Source organism: Aulonocara stuartgranti (genome assembly GCF_965226115.1).
Source record: "Aulonocara stuartgranti genome assembly, chromosome: 7".
NCBI classification, from domain to species: domain Eukaryota; kingdom Metazoa; phylum Chordata; class Actinopteri; order Cichliformes; family Cichlidae; genus Aulonocara; species Aulonocara stuartgranti.
Window position 1 is genome coordinate 10,277,670 of NC_138945.1, and position 27,906 is coordinate 10,305,575.

At 40.0% G+C, this 27,906-nt stretch overlaps 1 protein-coding gene across 2 annotated transcripts in view; it reads left to right on the plus strand.

The window, feature by feature from the left end:
* The window catches only part of necab2 (N-terminal EF-hand calcium binding protein 2), a 146,511-nt gene that overhangs the window by 38,894 nt on the left and 79,711 nt on the right, over positions 1-27,906 (plus strand). For both annotated transcript variants that reach the window (XM_082540536.1, XM_082540537.1), the window contains exons 3-5: positions 46-154; positions 3,408-3,433; positions 3,627-3,724. In XM_082540536.1, the coding sequence (XP_082396662.1) occupies positions 46-154; positions 3,408-3,433; positions 3,627-3,724 (233 nt within the window). The remainder of the gene's footprint in view (positions 1-45; positions 155-3,407; positions 3,434-3,626; positions 3,725-27,906) is intronic.

The following is a 27,906-nucleotide window of genomic DNA, read 5'->3' on the forward strand; positions in this document are numbered from 1 at the left end:
CAAATAAATGTCCTCATAGCTTTGATGGTGCCGTACTTCCTGCAGATGACGGGAAGCTGTCTCTGGATGAGTTCCAAGCATTCTTCTCAGATGGCACGCTGAATGAAGAGGAGCTGGAGAAGCTATTTCACACCATTGACTCTGATAACACCAGGTCAGCACCATTACTGCACGCCTGTTCGTGTGCGTGTTTGCCTGCAGCATGCACCGTGCATCCATAGCAGCATGAAATAAAAATGAATACAGTAAATTTACATGTGTGTGCGTGTTTTCGTGCTCGCTTGGCCATGTTTTTTGTTTAACTTCCATCAATTATGAAAGTCCATAAGATGCACGCGAGTGCTTTCCTGCTGCACCACATCAGTTCTGCTTTTTCTTATGTGTGCATGCTTAGGTAAGATGTATATAATTTACCCTGCAGTGAGGAAATGTCACATCCACCTCTGAAAGCTCCTTTTATGCAGGCCCTTTTAGACCAGAGCCCTTTGCATTAAATGACACTTTTAAATATAAATATGGCAAAATAATAAAAGGGAAAGAGAAACAGGAGCAGACATGAAGGGGAAGCAGCATAAAAACAGAGGAAAGTCATTGTTACCTGTTTTTACATCTTTGCCTTTCTATTCATCTCTCTCCTCAAGACATTAACCTCTTTACAGCTACTCCCAAGATGTTTTATTTTGATTCTCATTGAATCAATTTATGACCCTTCATAATCAGCCAGTCAGCTCAGAAGAAGCATGCTGACACAGTGGGATCTGAGTAATCAGAAGTCTAGCTCTGTTAATTTACACAACCTCCCAGTCCTGCAGGCCCTCAAATAAAATGAAACCAGGCAGAACAAAAGCTGACCTTTATCATTTTTGTAGAATTGAATTAGGTTTAATATACAAATCCTCCACCCTGGCTCAGGTTTTTTACATCAGCGCAATAAGTGGTCCAAGCAACAGCCCACCGTCTCTTTGACGTCAGTGACATTGCCACTTGGATATGGGCTCACTTTATCAATCTTACTTGCTGCAGAGAATGCACTCAGAAAATGCTCTACTCATTAGGGTTAAGTAGATTTGGTGGTTGCATGCCAGGCCTTAGCATCATCATGTGACAGCAGATAGGGTTATTGATTGGTCCGAATAAAAGGAGAAACTCTATAAGCATTTCCTGTGTGAAGCAAGATGTTGATGGATGCAAATGAGAGACTGAGCGTTGTTCTGCCTCCAGCTGTTCGTCTTCCTCTGTCACTCTTTTGGTCTCTTCCCATTTCTCTTTATCCTTCTTCACTATCAGGCTGTTTTCTGAGCTTTCTGTCATGCTCTTCAAGCTTTCATCCTTCTATCACTCAACTCATCAACGCTCTCTCTCCTCGTCCTCTCCATCTGTCACTCATTCCCCTTCTCCTGCCCTTTCAGGCTTCAAATCTTCCCTGCACAAGTCTCAGTCAGTTTCACATGCTTTTTCCCCGTGAACCGACGAGGCAGAACGAAAACTCCTGCGGTCTTTTTTTAGAACATAATTGCACAAAATGCAGGAAGACACTCACCTGCACATCAGAGTAATTGAGTTATTCAGTTTGTTCAAAAGCACTTGAAGAAATCTGGAGTTACTCTGGTCATTATAACAAAAACATATATTTCTATTTATCTGCCTTTACCCACATGCAGTACAGTTTCATCATCAGATGGTGAGTGCGAGGGTGGACATCCTGCCAATTTTTGGTGCACCAACTGCACATGTGCCCCAAGCCGGGGACTTCAATCACCCTTCAAACAAGTATAACAGTAATAACTACTCGACTATTATGGTCCGGGTCCACAGCAGAGTATAATCAAAGCTTTACTGTTTCAGCCACCACCATGCTGTTTATTTGGTGTTAGATGTTACCAAATTTGGAAAAGAGTAAGTGGAGTCTTAATTTATCAGCTAAGATTGGATGACTACTTTTAATTAGCGCTAAGTGACAGAATTATAGTGCGTTTTACAAAAATCTTGGATGGTCTCAAACACAAAGCATGCTGTATTAAATTTAGTATTTTTCTTTGTTTTCATTCTATTTTCAGCAATTTATTTCACAAACTAGGAAGTTACTTAGTCACGTATTGGAAACTGGAAGAAGCTCTGCTTGACAAACAGTGTCATGACAAATCCAAATGACCAAAAGCATAATTTTCTGCATGTTAATGTTCAGTTAAAATAAGTACTAACAAGTCTTTTATAGGCAAATATCCCCTAAACATCCCTAAAAGGGAATAGCCAAAGTTGGTGCAGATGTCCTAAAAACCTTTTGATACAGGTTTTAAACTATTAGACCAGAACACCTCTTAATAAAAACTGAACTTGTACAGCTGATGGAGTTAAGCTTTAATATGCACAGCCTCATATCAGCGTGTTTCATTGTCTTCACGTCTTCAGTGGATGTTGTGAAATCTAAAAACAAACTGGCACTTAATAAGGTGGAATCTCAAGTACAGTGAAATTCATTACTAACTCAATAGGCGGCTGCATCACTTGCGGAGAACAACATAATTACTGGTTTACTCTCTCTTTGAAAACACACCCTGCATCTGGAACTAGCATTTGGATAGTAAACAATCTTTCGTTTCGTTTTAACCAGCAAAAATGTTGGAACAACTTTATAACACTCAGTACACAGACATCCCTAAATTCTGTTTAAGCTGCATATGCTGTGCGCAAACATGAAAATGCATTTATTGTTGGTTAAAACCAGATTTTTGGTTGCCATTACTAAAGCCCATCTGTCACAACGAAGGATCAGGATTCATCCTGGCAGAAACACTGTGTGCAAATACTTAATAAAATAAAGCAGAGCCTATTAAATGAGGCTGCTGAACAAGGCTCAACAGAACGTATGCTGTTTGAAATATTCAAATTACATTTTTTTGACTGTTTTTAACACTTCGTTTCTCATTATGTTTGTGGACTTGCTGAGCAGTGATTTATTATCACAATGAAGAGGTGGACAGATGGAGTGTTTCTGCCTATCTCCTCCACTAAGCCACAGTTCATCCGTCATCACTTGCATCTCATCCATCTTTTGGATGGATCGTCCTTCTTCCTTCATTTCCACCTTTCTTCCATCCTTTTTCTGTCCCACCCCACTTCTCTCCTGGTCAGTCAACAGCGAAAGTCTTCTTTGAAGCAGTGAAGAATTCATTGCCAAATGAGTCCCCACGCAGTGAACGGAGCGTGAATGATGGCGGTGGATTGATTCAGACTCCTGCCACAGTCTTGTTAGATCCCTCTCTGCTTGCCAAGCTCTTTTTGTATGTGTGACTGCATGCAAAACAACTTTCCTCTGTTTCTGACCCTGCTCTTCTCCATTCTTTTCCTTTCTTCCTATCTCCCTTTCCTTTCTTTCCTTCTTCTGCTCCTTTGCTATGCTGTGATAGTAATGTTGACACTAAGGAACTCTGCGGTAAGTAGACTGCTGACTCACACACACACACAAGCACGCACTTACTTCCCTGCCACTGCCCTCATTCCCTCTCTTATCCATTATTAAAAATACTTGCCTGTTGAAATGCAAAATATTTTTTTAAATATAGGATATTAAATCAGCTACTTTGGGCTAACCATTGCAAATTATTTTATGACTCTGTGTAAAACAGACTACTTTGCTAAGCACATGGGAGATTATGAGGGAGTTCTGGCTTCTCTGGAAACGCTCAACCTTTCCATCCTCAAAGCCATGGACTTCACCAAACGGGTAAGAGGTGTGTGTGTGTGTGTGTGTGTGTGTGTGTGTGTGTGTGTGTGTGTGTGTCAGTGTCAAAAAGAGAGCTGGATGGTGGGTAGTAACAATATTGCAGTGACAACATGCAAGTTGATCTGAAAGAACTTTTTGAATGAATGTTCAAATGTTTATTCGATGTCACTAAATCACAACAAGAGTACAAAACCACAGTGTTAGTTTTTTTTCTGTGACATGAAGCCCATGAAAGGCTTTAGCCTTGTGGGAAGGTAAATTAAAAAAACAGTGTAAAATTGATAAATAAGTGACAACTATTAACAAATAAAGGAAAAATGCTGTGTAACTGTGAAAAAGGCTCCACTGCTTAATTATTATTATAGTTAAATTATAAGTTAATATAAGATTTTTAAATGAGTTTTACTTACCTCTGGAACAGATCAAGTCTGGATTAAAATTAATTTGTTTCCCAAAATCTCTCGAGTAGGGGTGACGAGTACAAAGTTGATATGACTCGTGCAAACAACAATCACATGGGTCATTAAATGTGTTAAGTGCAGGCTTACAACCCGGCCTCATCTTACAGTATTGCCAAGCAGTGTGTTCTTGCAATTATAGAATTTGAAACCTGAGTGCAGCAGCTGGAGGTTCCTTGGGTTGTGTTGTAGCAGACAATGGCTGACAGATGTCAGAAGATGAACACACAACTCTTCTGTGCCTGAAAAGCTGTCTACACTAATAAGTGCGCTTTTTCCAAGGGTGGAAGCTGTGTGTTTTCACATGACCATTTAAATGTAAGGCAGTGCATATTGAGTATTTATTGATTGAGTGTCGATGTGTGTGTATTTGTTTGTTTAAAGTGTTCTGTATGCCTTATTCTCTGTGTGTGTATGTGTGTGTTGTGAAGTGTGTCAAAATAATGGTATGTCAAGTTCTTCCCGTACAGAGCCACTGGTTTCGCAGTCAACCGGTTTAGATTGTGTGCATCTTTGAGTGTATGTGTCTGCATGGCAGCTAGAGAACAGTAATGCATTATCCCAGATTCACCCATGCACTATATATAGCAGCTGCTCCAAAGCTCCAAAGCTCCAGTCTCATCCATGTCCGTGGGTTCTGCTCGTGTGTGTGTGTGTGTGTGCATGCATTAGCATGTGTGTGTGAGAGAGTTTATATCTCTATCCACCAGCAGTCTTTATCTTTCTTTCAGCTGCGGGCCATTCAGCAACCCCGAACACACACACACACATACACACACACACACGTTTCCCTTCTTCCCACAGGCTAGTTTCTCTCTAATGTGCAGCCATTGTTTAATCAATCAGTGGAGTCTGTCTTATGTTTTATTGCTGTATCGCTTGTGTTCGCTCTTCTTCTCAACCTCAAGTCAACTCTCCTCTCCACTGTACTGCATGCAGACACATACATGTATACACTTTCAGTCTATTCTCTCTCTGATATCATTAGATTGCCTTTAGCGGGTAGTAAAGCTCCAACAGTGCTGTGTAGGGAGTTGACTAGCTCAAGGAGTTGAGTGGCCAAACTGAAGCTCAGACACTGCTGACAACTTAAAAATTGATGGACATTCTGAGTGTGTGTGTGTGTGTGTGTGCATGTCTTTTTAATGGCAAAGCTACCACATGCTTTGCTGCAGAGAGAGAAATGGAAATTGGAGGCCAATGTTTTGTTGTTTAAAAGCAATGTGGAGGCTGCAGCTGTCACTCAGACGTTCATTTATTTATATATTTTTTGTTGCAGCCCCCTCTGTTTTCTCTGCCTCTCAGTTCACTCTTTGTTTTTCTCAAAATCAGCTCTTTTTTTGTCAAACTAATGTGAGGTTGTGTTAATAATTTTTGTTACAGTGTGAAACAAACAAGCCAACCAGAAGGATTTTTCTAGAACCAGACATGTGGGACGTGCAGTAGAATTAGATTTGCATATTTTTGGACATTGTTCTTTCTTTTAGCTTTTTTTGTCATAATATTTCAGGATAAGGTATATTATGAACACTGTCTTAAGGTGCAGACTGTCAATTTTAATTTGAGGGTTTAGCAACAGTAGTGCACTCACAGGTGAGGAATTGTAGCTATTGTTAAACAGAGTACCCTTTTTTTCATTTGCTCAAATGAAATTGGATAAATTCTCATAGATTTGTCATTCATTTTTTGTGTCAACAATCCTTTAAATTACATTCAATAACTGCTAGAAGTTGTGAATCTACAGACATTATCATGAGAAAAATACTTTCTGAGCCTCATATGGCATAAAATTCAAAGTGTCCAACATCTTTTACAACATCTTACAACGTACGAGGCTTTAGCACTGTGCAATCTAATTTGGCATTCATTTTTTATGCAATATTTGTGAGACAGGGTTGAAAATATATGTGAAAACTCTTTAACACCCAGAGTTGTAAAAGATTGTCTTTCAGCAACTTTACAGGGAAACCCTTGAACTGGTTTTGTGTTTGGCATTCTCAAACATTCAAAAAAAGGTCAAATGTAATTTTATCCAACTCCTGCACGAGTCTGATCTCACTTCACATCATTTGAGCAACACTTTAAATGCTTCATACCAAGTCAGTTCTGGTTTCAGCAGCAGTTTATCAGGTCCTCAGTAAATGTCTGAGTGCACTGTCTGAGTGCTAGCCCACAAGTAGGGATAAGAGCCTGTAAGTGTGGTAGTGATAGCAGCATACTGTATACAGCGTTTTTCAGCTGAAGCTTGTAAAAAGAGCTCCAGTGATGTTGATTTCTTCATTTCCTCCTGCACTTGTAGTGTAATTCAAACACCCAGCAGACTGTTTTATTTTTAATTTCATTTTAGATAAAAAAAAGCCAACAGCCACATGAAACCTGGAGTAAGACTATGCGGATGTGAGGAGGTGGAGTGGGCAGGGCTAGAAGACAGAGCGTGATATTACTTTGAGCAGAGGGCTGTAGCCTGAGTCTTGGCCTTTTAGAGCCCACTGAGAATTGATTAGCTCTCAATCTACCTCAATGACTATGGACACAGAGAAAAAAATAGTGCGGAGGTAGGCTTTGTACTTACCCACTGCACTGTACTTTAAAGCACTTGTTTGGCACCTGAAGGCGGTTCGCAGTAAGAATAAAATGGATCTCAGCTGATTATTCAGCTGAAATTTATACTCCGGCAGTATTGGCTCTGCTGTGGTGTAAAAGCCTTCTCAAGTCTTTGCAATGGAGCATAAGATAAGTAATATTAGAGTGGAGGCTAAATCACGTTACAGTGCCCAGTGTATTATCTGTATAATTTTATAGGCCATATTCTTTATGCAAAGATATAAATCACCTGAATATGTGTCCCCTGAGAAAAAGTTTGGTATCGTCAGCTGCAAATGACAGCTGGATAAACTGATACCCCATGTGTATGTGTGCTTGTGTGTGTGTGTGTGTGTGTGTGTGTGTGTGTGTGTGTGTGTGTGTGTGTGTGTGTGTGTGTGTGTGTGTGTGTGTGTGTGTGTGTGTGTGTGTGACTCATCCTCCCAGTCTTTCTCCCTTAGGGACAAGCAATAGATTGGTAATTCATGCAGACGTGATATTTTCATTCACTTGTCACATGTAGACTTCATCACTACGATTGTCAGTTAATGGAAACAGTCACTGCTGCCCGTCTTAAGAGACTGCCAAGTTTCTGTGAATGAGCTGATCACAAAGTAATTAGTATTGATTTATAAAATGAAATCACTTCTGACCTCACATCAAATCACCCCAGGTATTAAGGGTAATTTCCCTGCTAATCCACAAAGGAGAAAAGAGCAGTTATTCAAAAGGCATAATTATCAGTAGATGGTGAGATAACTCAAGCAGCTCAAAAGACGGTTAAACTGCATGATGTTTTCTGTATGCTAGCTGTTAATGTTTATTCCATACACATTTGAGGGACTTTTTTATGCATTGTAAAAAGCTTAATTTACATATATAATAGTAAGAGAAATATTTGTGCCTGTTTTAGATTAATGGTATGAGCCTTAAGTCCATATTTCCTGTGTTACGAAGGTAGTTCTTGCACCAGGTTTGATCACCACGGTGATTGTGTTTAACACGTGACCTGGTCCGGTGCATGTTATGTTCAGTTTTGGTTTAAAATTGGCCCGATCTGCCATTTTTTCACTGCACATTTTATTTGGTGTCATATACATATTTTTTCTGAAGTAATACATTTTACATGTGCAACTTATTTAGCTCAGCTAAAAAGTTACAGCAGCACAAACGCTGCATGTGTTGAGCTGGTGGTTCTTGATTCTAGTACTGCTAAGTCTCTTTTACACTTGTTTGAATTGCAGCTCATAAATCGATCAGTTACATTTGTAGGCTGTTTATCACCAAGAATATTCAGTCAGTGAAATTTATTTCACATTTATCTGGCAACAACACAGAGTGATTTAGACTATGGAAGTGCCAGAAGAGAACACACTAGCCACCTGTATTGTTTAAGTTATATAATTTAAAGTGGCAAAGGTCAAATGTGCAGAAATAACACTGAGAGCACCAAGAGTGCAGCGAGCAGTAAAAGAAACACAGCTTAAGACAATTAAATTTGGTTTTCCGATCAACTGATCATAAATTCACAACATAAAGAGGCATCTGCACCATTACTCTTGTGACTTTCAGCACCAGTGTTGCATTTGACTGTTAGATTTTTCATAATCTTTATAAATCTCTATCAGCAGTCCCTCTGATAAGGTCTCTGATTAGAGTAGGCGTAGTTCAATTGATCCATTTTGTGCAGAAGAAGAGTCAAATTGCATCAAACGCCTCGTTTTATGTGAGAGTACCCCGAGCTTGAAGCGGAAAAATCCGAGCTAACAAAGAAAGCTGATCATGCCTGGCTTCTCTGAAGGAGCTTTAAGGTTTTGACGAGCCAGCTAACACAAAGAAGTCCTGCTATGTTGAATTTCCTTTGTAGCATGCCTCTCTAGTCTTCGGCATAATATCTCTTACCTGCCTGTGTGACACCAGTTAATGGGACTGTCAGGTTTTTTAATGATCTGTGGTTTCTTTTATAAATCTTTTGCTATTCTTTCTTTGTGCTTTCTCAAGTTTTTTTTCCCAATCTTCATCTGTCTTGTGGTCTGTGTGAGTTTATTTTCAGTCTGCCTTTCAGGTTACTTGCTTTTTTTATTTTGAAGGTTGGCTCCTTTTTCCCATTTTTACTTCCCGCCGTTGTTCTTTTCCCCACTCTCATTAGTGTCGTAGTTCACCTGTTGCTCTCCTTCATGTTGTTTGTTTTCTTCTGCTGCCTCCTGATTTTTTTTTTTGGATCGTTCCTGCTTGATTTTTGGATCGTATTAGTTCAGTGGGCTTTCTTCTCTCATTGCGCAGCACCTTTATTGTTAAGTCCTTTTAAAGTTCCTTGGTTTGTTTGTTTGTTTGTTTTTTCCCCATCCATCTGCTGTTTCCTGTTGTCTGCATACTGGGTCCTCCTGTGAGAAATAATAAACAAATTGTGACAGAGACACAATGGAGATATTCTCTGCTACAGCGAATCAAAATGATAATCCTATTATCAGAGGATGACTGCAGTCATTTATGAGCCAACTTACACAAGTGATGTTAATCCAATTCTTTTTATTTTTAACTCAGTGTAACACAATTGTTTTTAGTAAATTTATTGTTAAAATATATCACAATGCAAACGCTCACATATCACATTAGTCCCTAGCAGATTTTCTTGGAAATGCACGCACAGTTCACGAGTCCAAGACTGTCCCTTTGCATGATTAATACTTTTAACACGAGGAGAAAAATTAGTTGATTGTCCAGTTCAGCATATTCTTGTGTCTTACATACAATTATTTATTCATTTGTTCAAATTTAGAGAAAGCTACATGATAGAGATGTTGCTAGTTTTTTTTTTAAGTAGGTTTCTAACAGAGGGTAAAGTCCACAAAACTTACATTACACTGAATTTTTCGAACTTTTTAATTATCCTGGCAGTAAAGAAATAAAGGCGTCAGCTGTTGTCCTGCTGTGGCTCATGTCAGCATGGCATCACCTCAAGTGTTCTTTCAAGTTACTATGGTGACAATTGCCATGGAGGCTGGATACTTTAGGGACAGTTGTCATGGATACAGGTTGAGTTGATGTCAGTCTACATGGAGCCAGCTTGTTAGGACAAAAGCTTGGCCCGTTATGTTTTGTGTTCGCAGGCAGATAGAACCAAGGAGTGTGGGCCCTGTTTGGTTTCATACTTTTCTGTGGTCTCTTTGGCAAAACTCGATTTAAAGAGTAAGGCCCCAATTTTGTGAACAACAACAAAGATGCACCCGTCCAAGTATTACAAGCAGGGGGGAAAACTGTAAGAGAGAACTTTGCAGAAGGTCTGCCTTCATGTTTGTTGCTAAACTCTTTTTCAGATTCCCCGGTGACGACTGCAACTACCATGCAGTCCACAGGGATAACCCAAAATGTGTTGAAATGCCTCAAATCCAGGATTCTTTGAACTATTCATCTTGTTTTCTATTTTTCCTGAAAGCCTTTATGGCACTATCAGAGTCAGAAGTGGTTCCAGAAAACTATTTTAATTGGCTTTCTGTCCAGCAGGTGGAGATAAGTAACATCCTCTCCCATGAGGTGTGTGTGTGTGTGTGTGTGTGTGTGTGTGTGTGTGTGTGTGTGTGTGTGTGTGTGTGTGTGTGGTAGCTGATAAGCGCTGAAGCAGACAACCGAAATAAGAGGAATGTTTCGTCATATCTCCTGACCATACATGCTGTGTTTAATGAGCCACTCTCTTTAGCTTTCAGGCTTTTATTGAGCCAGCCAACACAACTCTGTAGGAGCAGATTCATACATGTAGTTTTTCCTGCAGTTAAAATCTTGTTAGGGCAGATTTTTAAATGATCTGCTCAAGAAATTGTTTCCATCCGACTCCTCCTCCCCATCTTTTCTCCTCTGTGCCTTTTTTCCCTCTCGTGTTCTCCTCTTTCATCTATGCTCCATTGTCTTCTTCCACCCCCAAACCTTTGCTGCCTTTCCCCACACCTGATCCTGTTCATTCTCTCTTTTCTTCATGAAGATTAAGGTGAAGCGGATCACGGGGGAGCGGGAGGCATTTTGGTCTGTGCACAATAATGCCTGAACAGGGTGAGGAGAGTAGAGAGAGAGGTGGAAGATTGATGAAGAAGAATGGGGAGACAAGAAAGGGAAGGGAACAAGGAAGAAAGCTGAAGAGATGGAATGAGGAGAATGGGTGTGGTGAGAGTGTGACAAGAAGTGTAGATGTGTGAATGAATGGGGGGGGGAAATGAAGGTTGTAAAACAGGGGTCTCAAACTTAAATGAGCTGTGGGCAACTGCTGGCACTGTCATCTCATTGGAGGGCCGCTTTAGTGTTCAAGTAGTACAAAAAAAAAAACCCACCCACAAATATTTCCAAAAATGTAGTGTTTTGTTTTTGAAAAAATTCTAATAATACATAACTAGACAAAACCGCAAACATGAATGCATTTTATTCTCACCCTTAACTAACTGAAGCCTTTCAGTGAACTACCAAATAAACAAATTGAGACTCTCTTTCTAGTATTTAACTAAATAAAATGCAGACATAAGTGAACACATTAGTTTTTGACTTCTAGTGAAACTTGCTTTCTTTACAAATAACTCTCTCACTGAACTAACAGCCAATCCCTCAACATGTTTGTACTCTCTGCTCATATTGCCTTCATTTTAAAACATGTTTTGCTTTTCAAAGAACTTATTTTCACATTGCACTGAACAACAAACAAAACCTCCCTAACAAAAAAAGTAACTTCAAGGGCCAAATTGCATTATATTTCCTCACGTCAATACACAGGTCACAAGGACAGTTGACGTGTGCTGGAAGTGGCCCCCGGGCCACGTGTTTGAGACCCCTGTTGTAAAACATGCCATGTGGCTCGCTGTGTACGTATGAGAGCATTCTTGGTGGTTTGTGCAGCATTCGTGCCTTATTCATAAGGATTTAATGTGGGTTTATGATGAAAATATTAATACACAGTACAATAATGTTGAAAGGTAGAAGTGGAGTGTTTCGTTGAAGCGGAGCCTATGGTCTTGAACTTTTAGCCTTGTGTAATTTTCTGTTCTGTGAAGCTTTAAAAACGGGCAAATGACCGTAAAAGGTTTTCAGCCAAGTCAAAAATATAACTGAATATATGAATAAATAATTGCTTTGTGAAATAATTACATAAAATTAAAGTTTAATTTTAAAACCACTTAGTTGGTTCATTTAGAAAAAAAACAACCCACTCTTGTTTTCTAGTCCAATTTCCAACTGCTGACATACCATACGTCTAATAAATTATTTTAATTGACCAAACTAAATTTAGAAATACAGCATGCTGGTAGTAAAGTGAAAAAAATTAATAAAACTTGTGAATTTGGAGGTAAAGCTAAAATTCTTAATTCATGTTCTTAGATTTACTACTAAATGAAAGGACTTGCTGGTTTTTAATCCATTCTTTTGAACACATAATGACAACAGCTGAGTTTGGTTGTGCTGGAGATAGCTTCCTGTTAAAAGGGAGTTCCTCTTCCCCACCATTGCCAAGTGCTTGTTCATAAGGGAAAGCATTTTGGCACCTGTATATGAGCTACAGAGCCTCTGCTAATAGCATTAAGTGAAGGGGATATAGATGTTGGTTGTGGGGTCATGGCACTTAGCTGCCTTAAGCACTCTAAAGCTGACACATTTCCTTCAAATAAAGAACTGCACTTCTAAAGGTTTAGCTACAGAAATACCACACAGAGACCTTGTGCTGCTTCTCTTTTCTCCTCAATGTTCTGATGAGAGAGTATTGATACCGGATACAAACCTTTTCATGTTGACCTGACTCTCAAAACTAACATCTAGTACCATCAGAAACATCATCAGGGAAAAACAACAGGCCTAGCAGAGCAATCTCAGCTGCAGAGCTTTTCCCCACTATTCTTGATCTAAATAATTGAAAAGAAGGGAAAGGTCCTTCCAGTTTTCTGCTCCCTTTTATTATAGAGTTGAGCTTAAGTGAAACTAGAAGCAAACTTACACTCTTATTTATTATAAAAAACTGAATTATTTAGTAAATGTTTAAACATGTTTGCTGCATTTCTTTAGCCCAGACTGAAATGTTATGGGAAACTAATGAATGCATCGTCATTAAGGTTGATATAGTCTACTCTAAGCATCCTGAAGGATAACACCTAGATGGATTGGCACCAATTTTTTGTGTATAGCCGAAGTTTTAATTTCACAATAAGATGAATTCCATAAAATATGTTACATATATTCAACTCACACCAGTCATCACTCATCCTAATTATAAATCTTAAATATATAACAGCCCCCCTACAAAAACAACTCTTTCTCTCCAAGGATGAAGGGAGAGATAGAGTCAGACTCAGAGTGGGGCTGTACCTCAAACCTAAAATCAGTAATCAGTTGGTGAATCCTTTGGCTGGAAAAAGGTGGCAAGTAATACAAGGCCCTCAGCCTCCGTAGTTTCAAGTTTTACTAAATGCACTGAAAACATTTTTTAAGTTGTGATTCCTTTTATGGACAAAAAACGAGGATAAAGTAGGCTATCCAGTAAAAGAAATGTTTTAATCTTAATCTTCAAAGAAAGGGTGTCTGCCTCCCAAACCCAAATTTGGAGTTGGTTCCACAGAGGAGCACCCTGAGAGCTGCAGGCATTGCCTCCAGTTTTACTTTTGGTAACTCTTGGAGCTACAAAGCAAGCCTGCAGTCTAAGAATAAAGAGCTCTGCTGCAATTTTCTGGTGCTATGAGGTCATGAAGGGCTTTGAATGTGTCCAGTCAAAAGAAGTTAGCTTTCTTTCAAGCTCCTGTGAGCAGTCACACTGCAACATTTTGTATCAGCTGCAGGCTACAATACTGGGACATCCTGATAATGAAGAATTACAATAGTCCAGCCTTCAAGTAAGACATCCGAGGGTTAGTTTTCCATCCAGTGTGATGAACTATACCAACATGATCAAATTTTTTTTAAATATTTTGTTTCCTGACCATTGTCCCTGCCAAACTTACAGGGAACATTGTTTATCTATTTTCTGATGTTCAGATTCTAACATGTTCAGTATGGTAGTACAGTTGTGAGCATGTTGGCATTTAGCTCATGGCACAGCTGTGCCTCGGTGTAGTTTCAGAGAAATCTTGGCATGGATGGACTATTTTTTTAGATGCCAACGTTCACATTTTGGACAGAGAGGACAGATGGTTTGAAAGAGGAGTGAAAGAAGGCAATTAGGTCCACTGTGAGCGACCATCTTTGAACAGAGGCGGTGGTTTACGACACCAACTGTCTGCCATCTATAATCCAGTTTTGAGATCCCTTCCCAGACGCCTTAACGCCCACTCACATCCTGGGCCATCTGACCTCAGGAAATCACATGATAGGGTGGGGCCAGGTTTCACAATGAGCTCACCCGAAACCCTGGCTGATTGTGACCCACACCCGCTTTCACACCTTGGCTCATGTGATTAGGTAGAGGATCATCGGGGGGTCCTTTGTCCCTCTTTGGGGGGAAACACTCACTAGGTTTAAATCTGGGACTCTCCACCATTTGACCCTTAGAACTGAAGAAGCTTCTCGGATGAGAGGTGAAACGTCTTCAAGCAACTCAAAGAAGTCCAGACGCTTTTCTTTCCAAGCTCTTTAGACTACGATGACCAGGATGACTGAGAACCTTCACAGACATACAGCTCTTTGTCTTACAGTCTTTATTTTATGAAATAAATAATATATACAATATATTTCTTAACACTAGTATCCTGCTGTGTTTTATTGTACTTACACACAGCTAACAAAGTGCCAGTTGGTTTTGAACTTTCAGACTCTGCATCCCTTTCATTTTCATCACTAAAAGCAGCTTCTACAGTAGTAGCCATAGTTCACTCCATCACCCATTTTTCTACCAAACAATACTGTAGATGGAATAATTCCTTGCCTTGAGGCAACTTCAGATGGATCAAATCAGCTGCTGTGTTATTGTATTAGCTTTATATATGTGTTTTTATATGTACCTGTACCTGCCTGTCTCCTGTCAAAGTGCTGCAGGTCTCTACAAAGTGGAGGTGGACATGTGACTGACAAATCTACAAAGTGTACTGCTGACTGAATAGGATGTGAATAATTTGTGTGTGAGATTGTGAGTGTATGTAAGAGAGGGAGGGAGAGGCAGAACTGGCAGTGTTTGTGTGTGTGTGTGTGTGTTGTTTTGTCGGTATGTTGACTGATGAGGTTACACCCAACGCATGAATAATGCAGAGGACTGTGGGAGTGGGAAAAGGAGAGGAAAAAATGGAGAGATGGATGGATAATTGGGTGAAAGGAGTAGGGAGAGACATCGAACCCCACTCAGTGATTTAATCCAGATTTGACTGAATGAGAAATTAAAACACACAAATGAAACAGAAAGCTCAACACAGCACGCGGTGCATTCCTCTTGTCGCTCCATCCCTTTTATTCCCTTCTCTTCTGCATCTCTTTTTTCCCATCCCCCTTCCTATCCTCCTCCTGTTTCTCCCCGCCTTCGACCTCCATCCTCCTCCTCGCCTTCATTTTTTCCCATCTCTTTCTCTCTCTGTGGGCCTGTGATGCTGGCATGCTATCTGAAGAGTGTGTATGATTCTGATGCCTGTTTGTGAGCTTGCCTTCTGTTTAGAAACAAACTCAGGCATGCTGCCTCCTGTTAACCACTTCCACACTTCCAGAAGTCACTTCCACCAGTCAGATCTCTCCAATAGACCAAATGTTGATGTATTATCTTTTGCTTTTTATAGCTTTCCTCAGTCCTGACTGCAAAAACAAATATGTCATGGTTATGTGTCTATGTTTTAATTAATATGGATAATTGTAATGGTGTACAAGTTTCCCTGTAGGTTTCTGGTTGTGGAAAAATGATCAGTTTCTGGTGAGATCTGGTCATTGACTTGCAGCTACATTCTCTTTAGATCTGCTTTCCATTGCTCACATGTAGTTAAATAAAGGGAAACTACTTACTGCCTTAAAAAATGGTGCCTCAATGATTTGAGTGACATCCAACCACCAAAAAATATATATTTTTAACTGGAACAAATGCATAAAAAATTGTGATAAAAAATAAACAGTAATTATGGGGACCATTAGATTATCTCTCTTGGTTGTCCACTGTTTTGCTGGAGCGGCGCCACTATGGCTGTTTTACCTCATTTGGGAATGACAGTCCTCCTGGCAGTGTCCACAAAATGCCTTACACACTGGCTTTTTACCCATCTGCCAGCTTCCTGTCCCTCTGAAACAGCTCTTAGTTTTCAAAGCTCTGTAAAAAATTCAGCTGAGGCTTCCCATGTGTTGGTTTCAAGGTTTGTTCGTGCTCATGTGTCCACTCTGCTGCTGAAAAAAACAAAAAACAAAAACAGTGTGATGTGCCAAGAACTACAGTTCCTCCAAAGGCCACTAGAGTCAGGCTCCAAATCAAGTCAACCCCATAGATTGTCATAGACTGTTAAAATGCCCAACTTCATTGATAAAATCACCATGCTTATAACCTGGTTACAACAATAATTACAATTTTTACAGCTAATTTCACAACATGGTTCCTATATAGCCTAATCTTTGTGATACTGGTGCATTTTAAGTATTTCTAATAGAATTATCTGCCGTGTGGTGCAAACTGTCCAAGAAGTTTATAATCTTGTTTCAGTGGGTCAGACTCAAGTATTTTAATGATTATATTGCTTAGTGCCAGTTAGCAGGGTCTGATGCTACATGTTTCAGTCAATGGGTGCAGCTTGCTTACTAAGCTTGCTAGCCTTAACTCAAAACCTAGCACTCGCTTGTCACTTCTGGCTTGAAAACAAAAAAGGTCGCCTTAAAGCTGAAAGGCCACAAAATGTGGCAAAGCCATTGAATTATATTATGGTGATTACACCCATCTTTTATATACAGTCTATGGTTTACATAGGTGAGATTGTTCACATCCTTAAATTCTGAATAGCACCAAATCACAACAACAGTTGCCTCAAGGCACTTTATATTGTATGGTAAAGAGCCAACATTAATAGAGAGAAAATCCCAACAATTAAATGAGCCCTTATGAACCAGCACTTTGGGAAAGTGGGAAGAAAAAACTCCCTTTTAACGAGAAAAAACTTCCAGCAGAAGCAGGCTCAGAGAATAAGAGCTGTCTGCTGTCGACCGGTTGGGGGTGAGAGGAGGGATACAGGACAGACGACACACTGTGACAGAGAGCTACATCCTCAGGTGAATCCCTGCTTGCAATTCCACTTAGAGACTTAAGTTTAAAGGAATTGGTAACCTCTTCTAAAACCCTTTTAAAATACATTTTTATAGCCTTGTGTTGATGTGATTCTGTTCTGGTTATTTTCTGTTACTTGCTTATTGCGTATCACTAGTCTTAATATCCTTTGTAGAGGAAAAGTATAGGGTTTTTTTTCAATCTCTATATTGTGTTTTTCAATTTCCATACTTTGCATATTACTAACCCAGGAGAGTCCTGAGAGGAGGACTGTGTATACAGAATATTTCAGACTGCTTGGGAGCCTGCAATGTCCATATCTGACTGCCGTATTGCAGTATGATCACCACACCAGCCCTGAGATTTTATCCACACCTTTTTTGTTCAGCCTTGAACAAAAAATAGAGGCTTTTCCAATCTGACTACTGAGCTCCATCTCCAGAAACAGGGTGTCAGTGAGGACTGTCCCAAAGCATTTGAATTTATGGATGGTAGTTTGTGGAGGGGACTATCAACACCTTGGCCCACAATATTTATTTTTTTAGGTACATGGTTAAGCCAAAGTGACTGTAGAGAGTCAGTCCATCAGTTTATTTGAGACTGCGTTCACGGTGTGTGGGAACTACAGCTAAAGAGAAAGTCTCATACGATAACAGCCTTCCCCTTTATGCCAAAATGCTCATTCATTTAATCTAATAATTCCTATAGGTGCATGATCACATAAATTATGATTAATACTGATTTATTGTGGCTTTCTCAAAAGTATCTTGTATCATCTTTGTTTAACCCTTCAAGACCGGTCGGAGCGGGCAAGCTCCGTTTTGAGTAACTATTTTTAAAATTCCGGTAGAACTGCAACCACATAGGCTAGTGCAGTAATTTTTTTTGCATATGAAACCGGAGGACTTGTACTCACATTTTTCCATCAGCTTGTCCTAAATCACGGTTTCCTTCCACATAGGGCATTGCAAATATTTCGTAAAAAGCATTTGCAGCAACAAAAACATAATAGTCCAGAAACACGGTTTGCCGATCTGATCAGCTGTTCATAACACTTTCTACGTTGGAATAGACATCAGCGCATGTCCGCCATTACCTGCTCAAAACCGCAAGTGATGTCATTTTCGCGGAAAATGTAGTTTCAAAAGCATAAAGTCATGTTTGACTTTATGCTTTTCTGTATAGTTTCAAATTGCACTGCTGGAAATAGTTTATTTTGATGCACATTTTTTGCAAATTTGCATTATAATATTTATTTTCGGTTTTCCTGCAGTATATAAAAATTGGTGTATCTCAAAAATAAAACTATGAAGACACTCAAAATAAATTTCCTGTGGTGGGAAGCTGTTTTGTGCAACTTTTTTGTATTTACAGTTCTGAAGGATAAACCTCATAAATTTCTCTAACTAGAAATATATGTAAAAAACAATTATCAATTTTTTTTGTAGTTTATTGTACTTTATTGCAATTTATGCAGTTACTATGGAGTTCATGGATACATATTATTAAAATTTGGGATATAACGGTTGTATTGATGTATGGCAACTTGAAATGCTCCCAAAAATGGCACTACAGCATGTAAAAATATAAAGTTAAGCTCTGGTGGACTTGGCTCTATGGTAGGTCTTAAATGGTTAAACAATCCGTAAAGATAAATTCTTTAGCACCCACAACTGTGCTTTAAAAGCAAGGCTCCTAAACCAGGGGTCTAATTTGCATATTGAACCAAATACAAACACGGAAAGAACACAAGTCAAACATTTGAAGACTGTAACTCTCTCTTTTTTTTCCTTTGGTGAGTGGCTGTGCAATGGCCACAAAATCCCACTGAGAGAGTAGATTATGGCGGTGCACCCTGTGTGTATGTGTCCACCCTCAGTTTAGTGTCATGCTAATGGCCTGGTAGATGTTTTCAGTGGAGGAGAAGCGGGTGGTCAGCCATCCGAGTCTACCATTAGTGCTCAGTCTCACACACTCGCGTGCACACAGTGTACACACTCAGCTGAGCTTTCTGTGGTCAGCTAGCAGTGCAGCTGGGATGTCTTAATAAGAAGATGGTCACTGGGAGTAAAAAAAAAAAGTGGAGAGTAATAACCAAGGAAAACAGGCTGAGCTGTGTGTGTGTGTGTGTGTGTGTGTGTGTGTGTGTGTGAGAGAGAGAGAGAGAGAGAGAGAGAGAGAGAGAGAGAGAGAGAGAGAGAGAGAGAGAGAGACTGGAGACTGACTGACTGCAGCTAAATCTGATTACTGACGCAGACGGTGAGAATAGACATTTATGGGGAATATGTTTCTCCCTGTTACAGGTGTATTTGCTTAGACCTAGCTTCCATGCAGCTAAAATTGTGTTGCTTGGAGACATATTGACTGAGGTTGCTCTGATACGATTTTAATTGGCTGATGTATGAAGCTGAGGCAGGGTTTTCGAATAGCAGACCAGCCAGGGAGATATGCTTCTGCTTTCCAATCCATCAAACTTCTGTTATCCCCACAGGCCTGCTTTGGGAGACAATGTCGGGTCTGCAGTGAGACTTGTGATATAAAATTTGACTCGTCTTTAACTGTGAAATGAAAGGAATTAACAGGACTTCAACTGGCAGACAACTCAGACGTCTGGTAACATAAACAACTTTTATTGGTTTCCATGGCAAACAAGATCAAACCAATAGAAAGTAATCTAAAAATAGTCAGCCAAAGAAGTCTCCAGAGAGCACACAGTGGTAGGCTGAGATGTGGGCGTTGTATGTCCTGAAGCAGTTTGAAGGAGAGTTAAAAGGAAGTGCAGGGACAGGAAACTGCTCACAGGGTATATGAGCTCTTCTCTTCTCTTCTCTTCTCTTCTCTTCTCTTCTCTTCTCTTCTCTTCTCTCAGGGTAGCAAAGTAGCAGGCGCTCTGTGTTTCACCACTTTGACACTTTTGACTTTCTTCTTGTCTTATTATTCTTATGATGAAACTTTGAGCTCCCCATGACTGTTAACTCATTCACTGCCATTGACGTCTATAGCCGTCAATGGCAGTGAATGAGTCAATGGGTTTAACTCATTCACTGCCAATGGCTGGCAGTGAATGAGTTAATAATCTTTTTTTTCTTCCATGCCAATCAGACTCACAGTGTGCTGCACTGACCTGACATGTAGTTATATTTCTCGGGAGTTGTTCTTGCCAGGTTATGTGGAAGGTTGCAATGTAGGATTAAGAGGGGTTTCTGGTTACATCCTAAGTAAATTTCCCACTGAAGCATAAATCAGGCATCAAGCGACGGGTGACATGTAGCAGAGCATGCTTCCTGGACACAAGCTGGGGCCTGATCCCTGCAAGAAATCGCTGGGTCACCCAGAGTTAATTGAATGTTTTTAAAATGTTATTTTTAAAAACAAAAAGCATAGAAATTTGCACAACGGTGTTAAATATTTCCCCCATAAAGACGACATTTAAGGACCTCCCGTGTAACCTTAATGACAAGTTGTAACACTTCAGTATATGTGTATAAAGATGTGGTTTGACGGCCATTAGAATAGTTTCCGGGTTATTCCAAGTGTCACTACATTATGATGCAAACCCGATCATTTTGTTCTACAAGCACGCCTGAAATATGACAGACAGAAACCACTTGTGTCAGAAAAAAATTCAAGGGTTACTTTTGGTTGACTTTCAAAGGGTAAAGAGTTAAGTTAACATTGTAGGACCTACTGAAGCAGCCCACCACTGCACCAGCTGTTTATCTAACATGATACCATAGAGCTTTTTTTTGTCTCTTTTTTTCAAACCTGATTGCACATCCATTCCCTTCTAAGAGCTCTCACTCAATTTCTCTCCTTTGAGACTGATCGTGCTCCTTCACGCTAAGCTGAAGGATATAACGAATTATCAGTGGATCGATACCAACACTTACATCCTCTATGTCAGCCATCTGTCTGAGAGATGGTCAGCAACAGCTTTGTCTCTGCCCTGATGTACAGTGAACTGTGAAGACCGTTGTTACATTATTAAGACTGAACAGCACCACAATCACAACTTGATTTGGGGCTTTACTAAAATGGGCGAGCCACTCACTGTTTCATCATGCAGAACCCAGTCATTACATCTTGGTGGATGCTGCTGTGAGCAGAGGTTCTTAGGTTAACCTCTTTTCTCCTCTCCCATTTTGTTAGAATTAATGAAGTCGATGTGTAGCTTTAAAGTGCAAGGGAAGCATATGGCAAATGGCCTGATGTTGTCTGCAAAGCACACTGCACTGAGGTTGTTTGCATGAAGTCAGTGAGTTTAATGAAGTCAATTTTGCAAGGCACATAAAAGCAAATCGAGTAAGAAGTAAGAAGAAGTTCTTACTTTACCGAACAGTGCATCCTTGGTATGAATTCATTAAAGGTTTTATAATTTTCTCTAATAATGTATTTCAGATGCTGCTATATTTCTTTTAATTTGCTGCCCCAGATCTCAAGCTTGGATGTGAAGCAGAGGTGATATTCTTATAGTTTGTTTCTACCGGGATGCAGGTTTTTATCACAGTTTCGAAGAGAGCATTATGCTACCTGGTTTGCCTTAGGTCATAACAGAAGGTAACTGTAGCCACGAGTAGCCACTCGTGTCAATCATACTGGAGATGAACATGTCACCACTGCCTCTCCACAAAGCTTTTGTGACCCCATCAGGGACGGGCTGAGGGTGGAATAATTTCCCCTAACTAGAACAACCTCTGTAATCACTGATTACCACCTACAATCTTCTGTAATCAGCCACCTCCATCTTGCTACAAAGTGTGTGTGTGTGTGTGTGTGTGTGTGTGTGTGTGTGTGTGTGTGTGTGTCAGAAAGAGAGAAGAAGGGTGGGGGGTGGGGGTGGGGGGGGGGGGGGGGGGGCTGAACACATGCGTAGGTTGTTAACGAGGAGTTTTGTTGTAACCTTAAGAAAATGAGGGAAATGCAAGAGAGCAGGATGAAATATCACAGGCACATACAAAGGACTGAGTGACCTCCCTGACGCAGTCTCTTACTAGTAACTGAATAAATTAGTTTTACTGAAAAAAATACTTTTGGACTATTTTTCACTTTTATTGGACAGTGGGGCAGAATCACACCCAGGCTCCTGCAGCCTTTTGCCACATTAGTCCCATGCTCAACCGGGTAAGTTAAAGAAAGACCTTTATTTTTAATTTTTCTAACAACAAAGCCACCTCCGTGCTGGAATAAAAACTCTGTCAGGGCATATTGTTGCTTTACGCATATGCATCATTTCATAGGAAGTCTCTGGCACAATGCTGTTTGGAAGAGGCATCAAAATACAATAAAAATGTTAAGCCTCACCGTCGTGACGGTTTGAAGGAGAGCTTTGTATTTCAACACAGTAACACTGTAACTCAGTTTATCTATGAGATAAAGACACACTTATAGATGCTAGGAATAATACACAAAGCTAATTACCAGGTCGTGTTCAGGGAGCCAGCTGAGAGAGGGAGGGTGTATCTCCTCCTGGGTCAGTGATCTGTGTGAATTATAGATCACAGTTTTCATATCCTGGGTTTTGTAGCTGGGTCCATGTGAAACATTTGAAAGAGGGAGCAAGGAGGGGGCAGGATAACTGAGGAAGAATGGGGAGGACCACGGTGGATATACACGCTACCTAAAACATGTTGCATTCACTGCATATTTTAAAGTGTTCTGCAGCTGTTTGAGCTGCATAAACATCATTAACTGGTGAAAATGTGTTTAAAAGTTTGGATAGTTTCAGATGTGTTAAACCAAATTTTATTAATGTCTGGTAAAATGGCACATGTTATACAGCCTGGTGTCATACAGGGGCTCATCAGATGGCCTCCATTGTTAAGTCATGATCTTTAAAACAGTTTAAAACGCCCTGCACAGTGTTTTGACTGCTTTGTGTATTTATCAGCACCTAGTTGGAACTTTATGTATCTGTAAATTTTCTATTTTTTGTACTTTAAGGATGCATAATGACTGTTCACAGCATTAAATAGATCGGCAATTCTACGAAACAGTTGCTTTATGTACTGTTAGCATTGTAGCAGCTGACTTCTTGGTCGTATTTTTCCATCTGTACTTTTAGAATGGTCAATAAAAAAGGTTTATTTAGGTTGTTTCTCGGTTAACCTTGTTAACACATACATCAAGCACTAAAAGTAGAGTTGTTAGTGGCGTTGAAAAATAATGCAGTAGTTTCTTCACTTAATTCTACAAAGGGAAAAAAAGGGCCAGTATTCATTGTCAGCACCCGCTGTATTTAAAACAGCACTGTGTCAAGGTACTTGTCAGGAATGTGTTTTTACTTTGAAGTGGCTAAAATTTAAAGGGACATTTTCAGTAAGGACACAAACGTGATCTCTTATAACAGCCTCATGTCACTGAAAATGTCCTGGAAAATGATTTCGTGAAAAAAGCTGAAAAAAACTCTGCCTGCAACTGTAATAGCATAAAAATATATTTGTTATACTGTTTACAGCCCCGGGGCCTCTTGTAGTGTTGCTGTATCTGTTCTGTGTGGCAGGTTTTCATAAATGGAGCTGAGCCATTGCTTTTGTTTTACACACTTCTGTGCATTGCTTTACACTAATCGTGATTTTCAATTTCATGTTTACATCGGTTAATTTGAATAAATGTAATTCTTTAGTGCAGCAATGACAGAAAAAATGGGGGAGAGAGGGAGAGATGTGGAATGGTGTGCCACAGAACTGTTAGGCCTTAAACGCCTTGGCCATTAAGGCACTCCATTTTCTCTGAAGTTATACTGGTGGCATGTTTTTGGATACCCAAATTGAGAATTTTTTGAATTCTGCACAGTGCCTTTAAAATTTCATACTTCATATTCTTGGTAGCTTGTGTGTCCCTACAACTCTCCAGTTTGTCAAATCTTATTTTCATGGTTTGCTTTGATGCAAACCTTTGCAAGTAGTGCCCAAATGTTACAGTTATGATCAGCGATCTTGCATACACGTTCATATGAGCTCATGCACTTTTCCATTTTATGTGAGATTGAAATCTGTCTTCATGTTAGGTTTATCAATGCTTAAAAACTTACAACGACATAATATGGTAATATATATGTATGGGGTGACACGGTATCGACAAGGAAACAAATAAGCTTCTTGTTGTTTGTGACACATCCATTCATTTCCATCCAGTCTGTGGATAATGGCTCTGTTAATGATAACAACAATGGATTGCATTTATATAGCACTTTTCTAGGCACCCAAAGCGCTTTACAATTCCACTATTCATTCATTCACTGGTGCAGGCAAACCACAGTTGTAGCCACAGCTGCATTGGGGCAGACTGACAGAAGCGATGCTGCCATATCGCGCCATCAGCCCCTCTGGCCAAGTAGGCGGTAGGGTAAAGTGTTTTGCCCAAGGACACAACGACCAGGACAGAGAGAGCTGGGGGCATCAAACTGGCAACCTTCCGGTTACAGATGAGCTTCCCAACCCCCTGAGTTGCCCTGACTTGTGTTAAATCTTGTGTCTGTTTTGTGTATGAACATTTGGATAATTGTGCTAAGGGCAGTTATATCTCAGCCTTCATCTATTATTTTGCCTCTACCGACCATCATAATTCTTATATCTTAGCTCATCCTTCTTGCAAATCTGCTGATTTATAAGGCACATGCATTTACATTTACCCAGAGGGAATTTCCTACCAATATTTTTTTTGTTTGCTATAAATGCTAGAACTCAGCTTGTCTAACTAAAGACAAAGCATGTTGAATATATCAAATAAATGGCAAGACTTTATCAGCATTTTCCAATTTTAAGACTAAATGTCCACAATTGACTCGCAACACTGTCATAAACTATTCAATAAAACTGATAAGATTCTCCTTTTTCATTTCTGTTTATTCAGACGTGTATCCCTCTTAAATAATTGAATCTCAGCGTGGTAGTCATTAATGTGTCATCGGCGCCTCCTGAATAAAACAGTAAGTACAAATTGGACGACAAGCCTAAATTCTGTAATCTGGTTGCTGTTTTACAGATAGTTGAGCTTTTATTGGATGCTTTTGAAAATCAGAACTAGCTGACTGGACTATTCTGCACACAGATACGGATGAGTTTGGCTCTTTCAGTGTATGCTTGCTTGTGTGCATGTGTGGAAGTCATTGACTATGATAATGGAAGTCAATACAGAGGCCTGTGTGATTCGCTGTCTCACAGGAGCGTTTGTCTTTGATTAGAGTGCAGCAGAGAATGGGTGAATGCACAGGAACCTTAATTGTCTTCCTGAATCACTGCACTGTGACTCCTGACAGTAAAGCTGACATGACCGACTGACTCCACTCTCTAGAGTACATGTGCAGTCAGTTATGGCCTGGTGTTCAATAGTCAGGTTTTCATGTATTATTCTGAAAAGGTTTTGGCCTTAAACATGTCTTAAGCAGTACATGAAAGCTGGCAGTTTTATTTCTTTGTCACCGTTGCCTGTCAGGCCCCAACGTTAGCAGCAAAAATAGAATTCAAATTCTGTCACCATCTCTTAAGTTTGCAGACTGAAGACATCTGGGTGAAGCAAATTGGTTCAACTGTGTCCAGTTAGCTAATTAAGCTGAAGTTGCTCCATGAGTTGGTGGAAAATACTTTGGTTGACTTTGAAATGTTTCCAGGTGATTAGTTTTGACGCACCATAATCTCGCCGGGGCCTTTCTGTGTGGAGTTTGCATGTTCTCCCCATGTCTGCGTGGGTTATCTCCGGGTACATCAGATTCCTCCCACCAAAGACATGCAGTTAAGTTAATTGTCCATATGTGTAAATGTGAGTGTGAATAGTTGTCTATCTCTGCGTGTTGGCCCTGCAACAGGCTAGCGACCTGTCCGGGGTGTACCCCACCCCCTTACGGTAGCTGGGATAGGCTCCAGACTCCAGAGGATGGATGGATGGATATTTTTTTGATGCTTTCCTCCCTGGAGATCCAGTACCACCACTACCAGATTTTATCTATTCTTAAAATGCAGCCTGATGCTTTTTTCTTTTCATTTTTCTACTTTTAAGTTTACCAGACATGGCACATTCATCAAATAGACTGCCTAGTGCTACTGTGTTTATGATTTATTGGGCTTTATTTTTGCTATAAAATATGTTAGAGCTGCAGCTGTGTATTTCTCCTTCTATATTCTGACTAAAACAGTTTCAAATATGCATAAATAAAAACACTTCCATGCATTTTCTTCTACTGGTCCAATTTAGGATCTTCAGGGCAATTGGGAACAAAACTCCCAACCAGCAAGTGGTAAGAGCCACAGTTTGCCCTCGATGGGTTACCAGGACCTAAATTACTTAATCATATGGTCAAATATTGGTACAGTAGAAATAATGAGGGTTAAAATTTTAGAAACATACTCTTATTAGTTTCGCTTTATTTTACATACATGTTTACATACAGCGGGGAAAATAAGTATTTGACACATCAGCATTTTTATCAGTAAGGGGATTTCCAAGTGGACTATTGACACAACATTTCCACCAGATGTTGCCATCAAGCCAAATATTGAAGTCATACAATCAAATCAGAACATATAAGTATACAAGTTAAACCATAATAAATAAAGTGAAATGACACAGGGAATAAGTATTGAACACACTTTATTCAATACTTTGTAGAAAAGCCTTTGTTGGTGATTACAGCTTCTAGACGCCTCTTGTATGGATAGACCAGTCGTCTGCATTGCTCAGGAGTGATTCTGGCCCATTCTTCCACACAAACGGTCTTTAAATCTTGAAGGTTCCTTGGGCCTCTTTTATGAACTTTAATCTTCAGTTCTCCCCATAGATTTTCTATGGGATTTAGGTCAGGTGATTGACTGGGCCATTCAAGCAACTTGATTTTCTTTCTTTGAAACCACTTCATTGTTTCCTTGGCCTTGTGTTTGGGATCATTGTCTTGCTGAAATGTCCACCCTCTTTTCATTTTTAGCTTCCTGGTAGATGGCAGCAGATTTTTATCCAGAATGTCCCGGTACATCTCTCCATTCATCCTGCCTTCAATAATATGAAGTCTGCCAGTACCCCTTGCTGAAAAGCAGCCCCAAACCATGATGCTTCCACCCCCAAACTTGACTGTTGGTATGGTGTTCTTGGGGTGGTGAGCAGTGCCATTTCTTCTCCAAACATGGTGTGTAGAATGACTGCCAAAAAGTTCAATTTTGCTTTCATCTGACCATACTATAGTCGTCCAATAATCCACAGGCTTCTCCAAATGCTGTTGCGCAAATTTTAACCGAGCCTTGACATGCTTTTTGTTCAGCAATGGAGTCTTGCGTGGTGAGCGTGCATGGATGCCATGGCGGTTCAGTGCATTGCTTATAGTTTTCTTTGAAACAACAGTACCTGCTGATGCAAGGTCTTCCTGAAGTTCTGTCCGAGTGGTTCTTGGCTCTTGGAGAACCCTCCTGATTATTCTTTGGACTCCTCGGACAGGGATCTTGCGTGGAGCACCTGATCGTGGCAGGTTTATGGTGAACTGATGCACTTTCCATTTCCGGATAATGGCCCCCACAGTGCTCACAGGAACATTCAGCATTCTGGAAATGCACCTATAACCATTCCCATCAAAATGCTTTTCAACGATAAGATTACGAAGATCTTGAGAGAGTTCTTTGCTTTTACCCATCATGAAGTCTTTCCTGTGTGCCTTCTGGGTAATGAGGAGCCTTTATAGGCCATCAATTAGGACTAAAGCAGCTGATATCAATTAGTACTGATAGGGGACAGGATTTCTCTATCAATACTGACAGATTTCAGGTGATCTCCTGGCTTTCTATGTCATTTTGCCCCTTGTTATCTCCATGTATTCAATACTTATTCCCTGTGTCATTTCACTTTATTTATTGTGGTTTAACTTGTATACTTATATGTTCTGATTTGTTTGTATGACGTCAATATTTGGCTTGATGGCAACATCTGGTGGAAATGTTGTGTCAATGGTCCACTTGGAAATCCCCTTACTGATAAAAATGCTGATGTGT